The following is a 13,379-nucleotide window of genomic DNA, read 5'->3' as shown; positions in this document are numbered from 1 at the left end:
GTTTTGGTTCACATTACTGAGAATGCCTTTGGTAATTATTTATCCACTCTGTTTTTACAGGATGTTTTAAAACACATGTTAAAAATCAAAATACTTTAAGGACTCAAAATAATGTTATTTGGGTTTTTGTTTGTTTGTTTGTTTAATTTCTTATAATAATTATTTTCAGGAGCTTCTGCCAATTATGCCGTGAAACTATCCTCATTTATATTTTTTTCAGTTAATTATTTCCATTACTTTACAGTTATTTTATTAATTGTTGTTCAAACATACATAAAAACACCTGTATATTATACAGTAAATCACACATTGCTCTGTATACTATTTTATGGAATGTATTGTATATATGTAATTTGAAGCTGTGCATATTGAATGTATATTTATATAATAGAATATGGTTATCTTACATAAGCAGATATAAAAATAATGTGTATATAACATCTGATATTGGTCTATAAAACGTGATATGCATACATATGACATTGGTCTATAAAACGTGATATGCATACATATAATTTAATATACGTGTATATATTTATCTTGTTAAATATATCTTGTTATCTTGTTAAACTTTGTGTTTTCACTAAAAAGAAGAAGAAATATGAGGAGGAAGAGTGGGGACTAAGAAGTGCAATGAACATATACAATACAATATGCAAAGTACTGTCTTTTTCCTAATATAAGTAACATAAAAAGCTTGTAACAGTGTTAGAAGAAAGAAGCAAAGGAGAGATTAATCTTAATGACAGTAAGGAAGTAACTGTTGGTAAGATAAGAACTTTCTCATCATGCTGCTATACCAACTATACTTTTGTATTTATTGTAGAATCTTGAATAGTCTATCTCTTTATATACTCTATCTCTTACCACCTGTAGAAATACTTCTTCAATACTGAACGCTGAATATACAGGTGACTGTGAGTTCAACATTTTGAGATTTCTATGCATTTGGTTCTCTGAACTTGCTAGTCTAGATCATTATCGTAGTCTTTTCCCTTCTTTTCCTTAAATCTTGCTTTTTCTTTTTATAATCACTTTTTCTCTGATTTCTTCTTTTGTACTTCCCCAGCTATTATTTTTTCTTCTTGACTTTGAAGAACTTTTTACCATCTGTCAATTTTATTTCATCTTTATGCATAAAACTTCCTACCAATCCTTAACTCAGTTTTAAAGATTATGTGCATCACTGTTCGTAACTTGGAATTCAAAATGATTAATTTGGAAAGCAGTTTGTATTGGTACCATGCTTTTTGAGAGTAAATGACTGGATCTTTGAACACAGGCGTGTCACTTTATTATATAGGAATCCCATCGAAACATGATTGGCTATTACACCTCCACCATTCTTTCCATTAAAAAAAAAAAAAAACATAAATCCATATGAAAAATGTAATTATATTTTAATGTTTTGATTACTTTGTAGGTAAATTTAAAGATTTTTATGATTTTTTGATAAATGAAAACTTCATGTGGAAAATTTTCATTACTCTTCAGAAATCAATGTCTAGTTTTAACGTATATGATCTATTCTAACTTAATATGTGTTACAAGAATTGAAACAGATCTTGAATTTTATCATCACACAGAGATATCTATTTTCAGAAATATATGTCTTTCCTCAATTGTGCATTTATTTTAACATATCTAAATTATCTTGTAAGATTTGGTAGTTCCAATGAGTTATTTTCCATAAACTACACTCTCTAGAAGGTCCTCAGAGGAATGCCTGTGAGGTATCAGGTCATGACAATAGTAAAACTTTCCAATGTATTTCCTGACCTAACAACTGCAGGAGTTTATGACAAAAATTCTGTGTAGAATTTTTGAATGCAGAATAAGATAATCATTCAAAAGTCTCTTTTAGAATTCCCATTCTCCAACTAAGGAAGAACTTAGATGCAAAACATACTGATTGGTATCCATCTGTATTTATGAATGTTCAATCAGCATAGCTCTACACTTAATTTATTATTTGTGTGCATGTGTTTCTTGTTAATTATCCTGTCTTAATTTTGTCCTCTATTGTCTATAAAATACAAAGTTAATATATTTGGTGAATTGAAAAATCTTTATTTTCCACGGAAGGGCTTGATTCTGTATCCTTTAAGATACATACTTGTTTCTACAATCTTAACTTGCTGTCTTGGTGTCCTTTAGTACAAGCCTTAACCTTATTAAGAAAGCACTTCATACAGGTGATGTATTATGGATGCGATGTAATGCTTTTAATGCAGAGATCCCATGGGTTGTGATAGTAAAATAAGCGCAAAGCAATAAAGGAAAGGAACTACAGTGGAAGAAGTTTTCCTTCCCAAGACCTTCTTGCGGTTTACAGCAGATGAATTAGTTGTGCGTCCAGGTATTATAAGGGCAGCCTTAGTCTCTGTGTCTGGCTGTTTGCCCTTGTCTGTAAGTTTCTATTTTATACTAGTTATGAAAGGGCTTGTTTTCAATAATGGTAACTCTTTAGGTGCTGTGAGTTATCAGAGCTATGGGCCATGTGTAGAAAACAGTACATAGGACCATAGTAGACTCATATAGTGTCTTCCTGAAATAATATAGGACAGATTATACTTTTTTTTTTTTATTTTTCAGAAAGAAAAATAAATAAATAAATAGATAAATAAATAAAAATTTAAACCAACTGTGAATGTCACAATTACTGTTGGTTTGAACAAAATGGTGATGGCAATCTGAATTGAGAATAAACCTAGACTAAAAAATTCCAGCTGATTGATGTCAGCCAGTTTGTTCCAAAGCAGTTTTCCAAGATTACCCAAGCAGGACCATTTCCTTTCTGTTCTTTTGCAAGACCTGACATAAGCACAGGAGCGTGATGAAAAATTGTGATAGTTCACCTGCTGAATCAATGCTTTTAAATCAAAAATTAAATTTATGGTTTATGTTTTGAAATGCCCGTAAAAAGATCTGAGGGCAGAATAGAGTGTGTCTGTGTTTGTCTGACAGAACTACACTTATAACTTTATGGAGTGCTTCATTTTACTGCTTTGAGGTTGTTTTTGTTTTTAAATTTCCATCTTAAAATATTTTCTTACTTCGAAATGAATTTTTTAAAATGTATTTATTCTTGTTTACAATCCATATAATTTATTTGCACGTGAAGTCCATGTGATATTTTATGGAAACTTAAGCTGAAATTGCTTCTTTTCAACTTGCATTGCTAATAGAAATTGTATGTCCAGTTGTATTATAATGTACATAAAGTTAGCAGTGCAGACAGGCAAATCGTGTTATCTAGATACCTTTAAGAGGAGCCTTTAGGGCATTATTATCATCTTCAAGTTTCCCTATACAGTAATGTACTGTGTTATGTGTCTTTGACTGCTGATGTGAATCAGCTACAGCTGAAATTCTGAACTCTAACAATGTCTGTATTATAAAACACTTCTGCTGATCTCTATTGTGCCAGTTATGACATGTATCAAGAACAAAATTACTATATTTGTAGTACTGTGATTTATAGCATGTGATAATCGAGTCTCAGTTTTTAAGTGTTTAAAGAACTTAGCATTATATTAGGTAGTTTGAAAGATGGTTTTAGTCCTTTTAGCTCTTCCGTTTCTGTATACAAATTTCTTCTCATTATCTGTGTTCAGTAACTATTCTGCAAATCTATGTTCTGTTGGCCTGCAAATGAAATATTCTGAACACCAGAAAATACTTTTTCAGTTCCTAGCATTGAATTCTGGAGTGGTTTGGTGAATGGAAAACCAAAATGCTGGAACCTGTGCACATTTTTTCACCTTGCTGTTCAAAGTTTTATCAAGTAAAATATAATTGTATAGTATCTGGAGCTGCTACATTATATACAGAAAAGTGTCCTTTAAAAGCAACTTCTCAAATGCATCAGTTTCACAGAGCACAGTGAATACATACTTGACAGATGCTGTTCTGATTTTCTGTTAGTCATTTAATTACAGAAGAGTTGAGTATTACAGCCAGGAATGTGTATTCAATTTCTAGTTTCCAGATTTGCTAGAAGCTGGGATTTGTGGAACTGCTATATCATTAGGATCTGCACATTGACTTACAAAGTTTTTAAAATCTGTCTTGCCTGTAGATTAAAACCTACTGTGTAGGAGGAACATTAGCTGGGGTAGATAGAATATTTTGTTTTATTTTTCAACATTTTTTTTCTATTATCAAAGAACTCTCAGGTTCCCATGATTCTGTCATCAGCTCATTGTGAAGACTAGACAGCGTTATCTTCCTGAATATAGGATACCCTAGATCCCACTCAGGTTTTTTGGTGATAATGGTGGTTTTCTTCTTCAGTGGCTTTTAAAAAATGTTTTCATTAAAATGTAGGCTGCAAAGCGTGCTTCATTACAGCATGTACCTGTATCTTTGTTTCCAGTGGGTCTCTTACCCAGTTTGTGGGAGCATAATAATTTGCATTATTCTCTTGAGAAAATTATCCCACTAAGCCTTCTGTCACTCAGAGGAGATTTTCCAGTTAGTCAAGCAGAGATGACATTTAGGTGACCTAAATGACCACTGGTAATCCATCAGCTTATCCAAAGGGAAAAGGTAACATTGTTAGCATTATCATCATAAATTTAAAAGGAAAATTCTAAACTAAGTAGTGTAAAAATTAAACCTTCTCTTTTGAAAATTTGGAATGTGCCTTTATGTTTGTTTGCTTGTTTCTTTCTTTAAATACTGTTTTGTTTTGGTTATTTTTGGTATATCATCATTGCAAATGGTTTTAAGACTGGAGTAAAAATTCAGATGACTAATTATGCCTATTCCATAGCCTGCTCATGTCTTAATTATTTTTATTAAAGGTGAGAGGGTCTCCAGATTTGATAGAACTGTAGGTTGCTGTATTCAGGAGGAAATAAAGGCTTTATAACTTACATCTTCTTTCTTTGTTTGCAAAGAGCTATTTGATCATTACAACATTTAGATATTGCACTAGTTTTTTCCTTTATTTGTGTTCTTAGCACATATGACAGATGAAATTAGAGCAGGATGCTGATGTCAACTCTTTCACTTTATTTTATTTTATTTTATTTTATTTTATTTTATTTTATTTTATTTTATTTTATTTTATTTTATTTTATTTTATTTTATTTTATTTTATTTTATTTTATTTTCTGAAATAAAAAGTTAGGCAGGCTGAACATCTGGGAGAAATATTTTCTCTGTTTTTATTTTTATTGAGCTATTGAAGTAATTGGAAGCACATGTTTGTGGGTTTTTTTTCTTTTTTTTTTCTTCCCTTTTTTTTTTTTTCTTTCTTTTCTAAAGACTAAATACCAAATCAAATAATAAATCACATATAGGAGAAAAATAAAATAAATGCTATATCATATCATTCTGAAAATGTCCACAGAACTGAACATCATAGAGACAGCTGAGAGTGGAAGAAGTATTGAAAAATTTGTAACCACCATTTATCAAAGAATGTAATTTAACAATTGTTGGCATACAAAAACTATGAGATGGAAAGATATATCACAGAAAATAATAGAGCAATATATTATTGATATTTGAGCGTAGGGATGTATTACGATATTTGAGAATCGAACCCAGCGTTTTACATACAAGCAGTGATTTTTAAACACATTGTCTCAGTAACAGAGCTACAGCAAAAAAATGTTTTTTCTGATTTTAAGATGCTTTAAAAACCCTTACTTCTGTGAAAATTAACTGCAGTGATTCAGATCTCCGTTCAACTTTCATCCCCTTTCTTGATCTCTCAGAGTGGAATCTCCTGAGATCTCCAACCTTGAACTTTTGCTGCTCTGATTCTCTCACTCTTAGACCTTCCCCTAACAGCCAACCCTTTTGTTTTGTGTGTACTGGGAGTGACTTCAGAAAATAAAATATTGTGTAATCTTGACAGAAACAGGGCTTTAGATTTTTTTTATTTTATTTTTTTCTTAATCTTACCTAGAAATCTAGTAGAGTCTTTCATGCCTTTCAGACTTTCTTTAGAGAGTGTGGTCTCTTCTCTCTTGTTCCATCTTCTCATGTCTTTAAAAACTTCCTTAAATTGCAACAAAAGTCATTCTTCAGTTTTTTCTGTAGTGTGCCTTCTCTATCCAGGATCAATTTCTGAAGAAAGATAGGGCCAAATGGCTCAAAGAATTGTGCCTTCAGAAATGTGTTCAGATTTTTAAACAACTTGGTGAAATATTTTAAGTTATTAGCTTTCCTGTTTGTCCATTTTCTGACTGACTTGTTAGGATAGCCAGATAAAGTAAATACCAACCAAATAACCTAAGTTCTTGTTTACAGCTTACATTGTACGCATAAATAATTATGGCCATTCTAATCCACTTTAGTTGTACTAAAGAAGTTTCAAATTTAATCAGTATCCTGATAGTATACTACTTTGGGAAGAAGGAGGCTCACTGCCTTGGATAGTTTTTATCTTTACTTGTTCAGGAGGGAAGTCACGGTGGAGACAAATGGAATATTTAATCTCCATTTTACAAGTGGTTATGAGAAGTGCAGAGAAATAATTGACTTACTGTGACAGTATGAAGTAAGTGTAGATATTGCAAAAGTAATGTTATTTAATGAAACTGGTCATTTGTAATTGACTTCAATGACTTGAAAAGCTGAGCTATCCTGTGTGAGGTGCTCTAAGCAAGAGATCAACTTCCCTCTGTTAATTTCCAATGTTAGTGATGTTCAACGGAAACATCTCTGCTTCTTTCCTCCTATGACCTTCCATGTAATAATGGGGTGAAGAGATGGATAAAAATTTCCAAACATGTAGTTTAAAAATAACATCCTCTTTGCACCCATTGGCAAGGAAAATAAGGAAAAGAGAAAAAATATTTCACCTTTGGCAGAAAAAATACCAACATCGATGACAATAAGAAAAGGAAATTTTCCTCATGCTAGGTATCAAAAAAATGGGTCACTGATGGAAACAGCTCCTGATAGTTCCCTGCAGTAGGCAGAATTAAATTTTGAAAGACATTTTGTAGCTAATTTGGCTGTTGTGCAGTTTGAACTTTATGAATTGACTTGTAATTGGACCTTGTTGTCAATGGAAAAACTTACAAGTATTGAACATGACATTTTTAAGAAGGTTACTGTCATCTAGTTCTCTATCAGTGAATATGCAGAGTGTAATAATTGGTCTAACAAGCTTAGTAACCTGTCCTACTTCCACTTCTGCACAACCTCATTTCTGTCTTTTATTTATTTTCTAATAGATGGTAGGTAATAATTCTTTACCTAGTGCTTGAGCTTCAAAATAAAGCCATCTAATCACAAAATTGTTGGATTATTTTAATATATGCATATATACATGCATGTATTTTTTGTATCACTATTATGTATGCATCAGTGTTATGTATGCATATATATATATTTTTTCTGTATAATTACAGTACCTATATAAATTTCATGTACATATTTTATAAATCTTTGTATTCTGAATGAAGAAATACAAATTTTCCTGTTGCATTTAAATTACCTGAGGAAGTTTTCTCCAGACCTTTGTTAAGTTTAAATCATTATTTTGGCTTGAATTGATAATGTCTTCACATTTATATTATTCTCAGGACTGAGAAAGAAGGGGAAGAATAAGAAAATGAACAGTTTGAACTCAATGCATTCATTATCAATTTATATTTGCACAAAGGAGAAACTATAAAATTAGAATGGCTCCATTAATTTTGTTTACTACTGAAGTGATATTTAGTGTGTGTAAGATTTACTGGAATTTTTTGCAGCTATGTCTTGTTAAATAGCCCAATGGAAAATTAATTGTAAGGCTGTAGCACTGTGGAAATATCTGCATTTGTTGTACCTCCCCATAGCAGAGTCATTCCATGGAATAATGTTGATTTCATATATCACAGGACTGCTTATTAGTTTTGTTTTCCTGAATAACAGTGACAATGGAATAGTTCCTCTGAAAGTAGAAGTGGGATCTGTGAAGATCAACAAAAATCTAGAGAAATGACATTCATAAAATTAAAAATCAATTTATTTTTGTTTTTACCCTAGAATTTCTACATATATAACTTGGACATCAGCGCTCTTCTCTCCTTACCTGTCTTATTAAGCACAGATCAGTGAGACACCACACTGGTGAAAAAAGGAAGGGGAAAAGAAATAAGTCTGAAAAACTACATGTGTGAATGAGATGAGCAGAGAGAGACCAGAGAGGAAGGATTTGGTCTTTCTCCTTTTTCTGTGTATTCTGATCACAGGTATAGCTACCTTTGATCTGTATTGTAGTTCCATTTTACAAGAAAGATTACAAAGAGGTTTTTGAGGAGGAATTATGATTTCTTTTTCCCAAGTTGCCTGTGTCATGAATGCATTTTCACAGTGCATGTGAGAGTTTAAAGACTTATGGATAGTATCTTTTATGTAATTTACAGCTAACAGAGTGTCTATATTTTCACTTCAGTTTCTGATTAACATTGTGTAACATTAGCTATGAACCTCAGAAAACAGAAGATAATTATTTTGCCAGTTTTGGAGGCAGGGAATATGGAAGTTGAACATTTTAAGTTCCTGTCTTTGTTATTATGACTGTGTTGTGCCTTTTCAAATAATAGGAGTATGAAGCAGTGTTGCTTTTGGGGATGTAAGAAAGGCTGTTATGCCTCCCTCTTTTTCTGTGATTTGGAATGTTGCTCACTCCTAAAGTACTGTCTGCTCCATTTGCTTTGCATATTCATTAGCATGAGTGGATGCACACTCAGGGTACAAGAACAATCTGAAGATACATGCTTCAATGAAGAAAAACCAATGATCATATAACATAGACTATGAATAATTGAAGTAACTGCAGTTTAACTGATGTTTGCTTTAAATAGCTTTACATGAAATTTACATTTCAAGAAGCAGGAACAAAAGGCTGACATATGATGTGTAGGTTCTTCAGAATTAGCTTTTAGGAAGCCAAATTGGGCTTAAAGTTTAGAATTCAGAAATCTGTGTAGGTATGCTGTCAGCTATATGTGATTAATGGTACATGATTTTTCAGTGGTCATTGCCATGCTTCTTGAGCATTTTGTAAGCATAACAGCACAGGTCTTCTGACAGAATCATAGATCTGAACTATCTCAGAGAACTGTACTATCTCAGATAGGCCGAAATAATCCTAGAGTGTTTGTTAGCTTGGGATCAATAGCGATGAAGTTTCTCTGTATTCTTTTTTACTCGAAATTCTATCTAATCTATCTTTGTTCTCTTCTTCTTGTGCAATCTTTTCCTTGCTTCCAGTGGCTGCTACAAAGAACAAAGCTAGAGGTGAGTTCCTGCTTGCGCTCTTCAATGTACAAAGCATGGTTTTGCAGCCCACATATTATCTCTCTTTTTTTTTTTTCCTCCTGCTTTTCCAACTGACAAAAATATTTCTAGATCTTATTGTATAATAGGGAAGTGTTGGGTTTTTGTTTTTTTCTTTCCAATTTTCTAATTGTCCTGAAGTTCAGATTTTTTTCATTGTTTATCAGTTACCACAGTTATTCATTTTACTGGATGCTTAAATGTAGAAGATTTTTAGGAGAAAGATAACACCAAGTACATTTTAGTTAGGTTTCCAACTCTCATTACAGTAAGATAGGGATATTAATGGCATTTTAATAGGAATTTGAATATTACATAAAATTGCTCATAAATATGTAAATGTAATTTATAATTTTTATCTCCAGAAGTAGTCATAAATATCTGAACAGACAACATAAATGAACATAAGTGTCTCCTAAGCAGCCTCCATCTTTTCACACTACTATAATATGATCATCACTATTTCTGATGATGTGCCAATATGTAAAAGCATATTAAAATTTTTCTACAAAGATTTATTATTTCAGGCCAGCAGGGTGATGTTCACAAATCAGTGTGACAGTGAAAGAAACCTTTCAGAGTTAACATCTAAGGTCAATTTTGTCAAAACCATTTCCAGAATTTCAACAAAGCCATGGCATGGTAAATATAATCTGAAGAGTAAATTTTTAAGGCATATATGTTACAAATTTTTGCATACATGTGTATCTGTGTATATATACATATGTATCTGTAAACAAATATTTTTGTAGAAAGTCCTGAAAAGACACGTTTACTGAAATCTACTTGAAGTTTCTGGTAGATAAAGTTGAGTTGCTTCATAATCAAATAAATTTAAAAAGAAATATTTATGCTTGGATACATGCATTTCAGGAGTTAAGAACTCCCACATTTATGGTGTTTATTCATTACATACATAGATTGCTCTGAAAAAGTAATGTCTTCTATTTATTTCCAAGGAAACTACAAGAGATACAAAGAGATACAAATGCTCAATGCCTATTTGATAGAGCAAATGCCCAAACACGAAGTACAACCATTACAGTTAGCTCTGCATTTTTGCCAGCAATGAACAAGAACTTGCATGCCATACTCGTAAAAGTCTGCATCAGTGGAGGTGACCTACTGTCACCATCGCTGAAACGTGCCACCCACCACCTCACTCTGGTCACAATCACTGATTTATAATAAATGTCAGTGGGTGTCATTTTTTCTGCATGGAAGAATTCAGTGGCACACCTGTGCTTCATATGCACTTCAATGTCAGACACCATTCTTTCAGACTGCCCTTCTGTTGCCATCTATTGCACTACAACAAAATAGAAAAAAATACTGGTGGAAAGGTTTGATCTCTGCTGCTATACCACCAACATCCATGTCTGATATCATAGGCAAATAAAATAGGAAGTGTTACTTTTGGAGCAGCCCTCATAAGTTGTCAGGCTTGAAGATGTAGAGCAATAATAATGAAAGAAAACATATCTGACTGGCAGTGTTTATATGTTATAGAGATTAAATCAACAATTAAAATCTAGTTCAGTTTTTTGTTTTTTGGTTTTTGTTTTGGTTTTTGTTTTTGTTTTTATGTACCCTTGCATGGCTTTCTGTAAAATCATGGCTTTGTTTCTTTGCATGCTTTGGATGTCATGAGCAAGGGGAAATGATAAAATACAATTCATGTGTTTGTGCATGCTAAGAAATTAGCTTTAATCTTTTCCATATTGTCTTCTGCTGTGACACTGTATAACAGTGGTCAGGAGATTAAGACCTTCGTAATCAATGTTAAAAGCAAACAGAAAAACAAAGCACATCCATGGTAGTAAACTTGCAGAACAAATGAGAATAATCTTGTAAGTATTTAGCAATTGTTTCATGTACCCATATAGTGTCATTCAAACTAAAACTCCCTGCAGGCATAGGAATTACAAAATGAGTCAGAAGTACTCATGGCCCCCACTCATCTATGAACATTAACACATCCTTATTTCAGAAATGCACTTGCATATTGAATAAAAAGCTGGATCTATGTAGAGTAAATTGGGTTTGATGCTGTAATGAGGCAAAATATTATAACCTGTAGCATGTCTTAAGAACCCTCTTAATCAGATGCACTATGCCTTTAGGAAGTCAGCTTTTCCTTTATGTCCTCAATAATCCTGTGGTAAAGGTACCCAATATCCACCAAGAATTCAGTCCTTTATGTCGTATCTTTTACCTCAGAAACGTAGGACCCATCTTTTAATTTCCTTTGGCGGAAGACAAAATAACTTACTCAGTGCTTTTCATAATGCTATGTTTGAGTGGCAAAGAGGGATCTGATCCTACTCCCTTAGAGGTAGAACATTTTACTTGTAGGTAATTACTTCATATGGCATTGGAAACAGCAGTTCACAGCTGAGGGAATATTTGTGTGTGTGTGTGGAAAGAGCTTTTCTTTTGGCATGTATCTCCCTGAAATCCTGCACTTTTATGCCTATGATGCTCTTTATGAATCTTCATCTTTCTGAAGTCATTTTCTTTTCAGTCCGTAAATACTGTTCCTTAGTGCACCAGACCAGATTTGTTGAACATGGGGTGTGTAAATGAGCATTTCCTCTTTCTAAGCTCCAGTATGAAGACTTCTTGACCTCTTAAGAAGTGCTGTTGTGACATCTTGGTCATGGTATTGCTGTCAGTATCTACTGGCAGCAGTTAATGCAGGTTTTCAGGCTCCTTGGTCTTATCAGAGCTGCTAATGGAGCGCTAGTTCTCAGTCAGCAGGTGAGAGAGGGAGGCCAAGTCTCTTCGTTCAAATGTGTTTAGCTGAGAATGGAATTCTGTGCTCCACTTTTCCACTTCTCTGATATACTCAATGTCATCTGCTATTATGACATTATTTCCAGAACTGTCCCACTAATCTTACGTAGCTAGACATTTGACTTTATAACCCTTCAAAATGTAGATGTGTATTTCTGATAGTTGTTTTGGCACTGGGAATGGCATGAATGTGTGTGGCAATATTATATTTAAAATGTACATTTTTGAAGCCAGCTACTGTTGCAGAAGGAGAAGCAAGTTTGTAGTCTCCCTGTACTCTATGAGTACAATATTCCTTCATGCTTCTAATAATCCTGACCCTTAAATTAGAAATAGTATATTTCCAAGAAGTATCCCATATCCAAACAGAAGACTGTCTTGCAGAGGTGGAGATGCCTTCATGCTGCAAGATTCATACTACCCATTGTATATGAAACTATGGTGGATTAGAAGCTATTTCTGCCATTTTCCCCCATTAGCTATGTATGAAGTTGTATTTTTAGTTTTCTCTGTGAGAAATTACATTCATATCATATTCCCAGTGTTACAGGGATGTGAACCACTATACTATCTATGCAAGTATATACATCTATATAGGAAATATATTGGTAGTTCAAAGATTTTTTCTACATTAATACTATACTTGCAAGTACTTTAAATGCTTATCACTCCATTTCACTTTCCTCACCATTCTGATATTAACACTACTATTCTTTGTAGCCTGTTGGATATCCAAGGGATTTTTGAGTTGAGTTTTTAAGTTGTATTTCATACGTGTTCCAAAGAAATTGTCCTTATTTTTTAGTTCCATAGGAGAGCACTTATTCACTTTGTCAGCTCTTCTGCAAATGTAGAGGTATGTTGTTTTTGTTTTGCTTTTAAAAGAGGAGACAAATCAGAAATGTAAGATTAAATTTAGCTTTAACGGTGCTACTTAAAGCATACATTTCAGTTTCTAACTTAAATCATCACAACAGTCAATTCTCTGTCTAAATGCATCTTATGCAAGCGGCAAAGATCACTCTAGACTTTATTCATTTGATTTATGTTGTTTGTTCTCATTATATCAAAGAAATTGGTATCAGCTTTTTTGAAGTTTAAATCAGGAGGGATTGTGTGAAGAATGTTGTGCAAATATACTCTAGTATTGCCTAGGTAGTTGTGCAATTACTTATATTATCTTTTATTTAGGAATCAATTTATTTTTTGAGGTTTTATCAGACCTTTTCCTATGGTCGCATTCTACACAACCATCTCTTTGATTTTCTTACAGCAAATGTTAAGATGTA

At 32.9% G+C, this 13,379-nt stretch overlaps 1 protein-coding gene across 5 annotated transcripts in view; it reads left to right on the top strand.

Moving 5' to 3' along the window:
* CADM2 (cell adhesion molecule 2) overlaps nucleotides 1–13,379 on the top strand; it is a 590,946-nt gene that overhangs the window by 357,130 nt on the left and 220,437 nt on the right. For 2 of the 5 annotated variants that reach the window (XM_032448405.2, XM_085527338.1), the window contains exons 1-2: nucleotides 8,123–8,204; nucleotides 9,229–9,255. The exons of 2 other annotated variants lie outside the window; for them this stretch is intronic. In XM_032448405.2, coding sequence (XP_032304296.1) covers nucleotides 8,138–8,204; nucleotides 9,229–9,255 — 94 coding nt within the window. In that variant the 5' untranslated portion in view covers nucleotides 8,123–8,137. Of the gene's footprint in view, nucleotides 1–8,122; nucleotides 8,205–9,228; nucleotides 9,256–13,379 lie in introns of those variants that run through there. One more of the 5 variants, XM_015880073.3, reaches the window with a different exon arrangement.

The sequence above is a fragment of the Coturnix japonica genome, chromosome 1 (assembly GCF_054131305.1).
Source record: "Coturnix japonica strain WE chromosome 1, WE-NBRP24, whole genome shotgun sequence".
Classification (NCBI taxonomy): domain Eukaryota; kingdom Metazoa; phylum Chordata; class Aves; order Galliformes; family Phasianidae; genus Coturnix; species Coturnix japonica.
The sequence above is the reverse complement of the archived record's forward strand: the minus strand, read 5'-3'. Positions and strand labels throughout refer to the sequence as shown.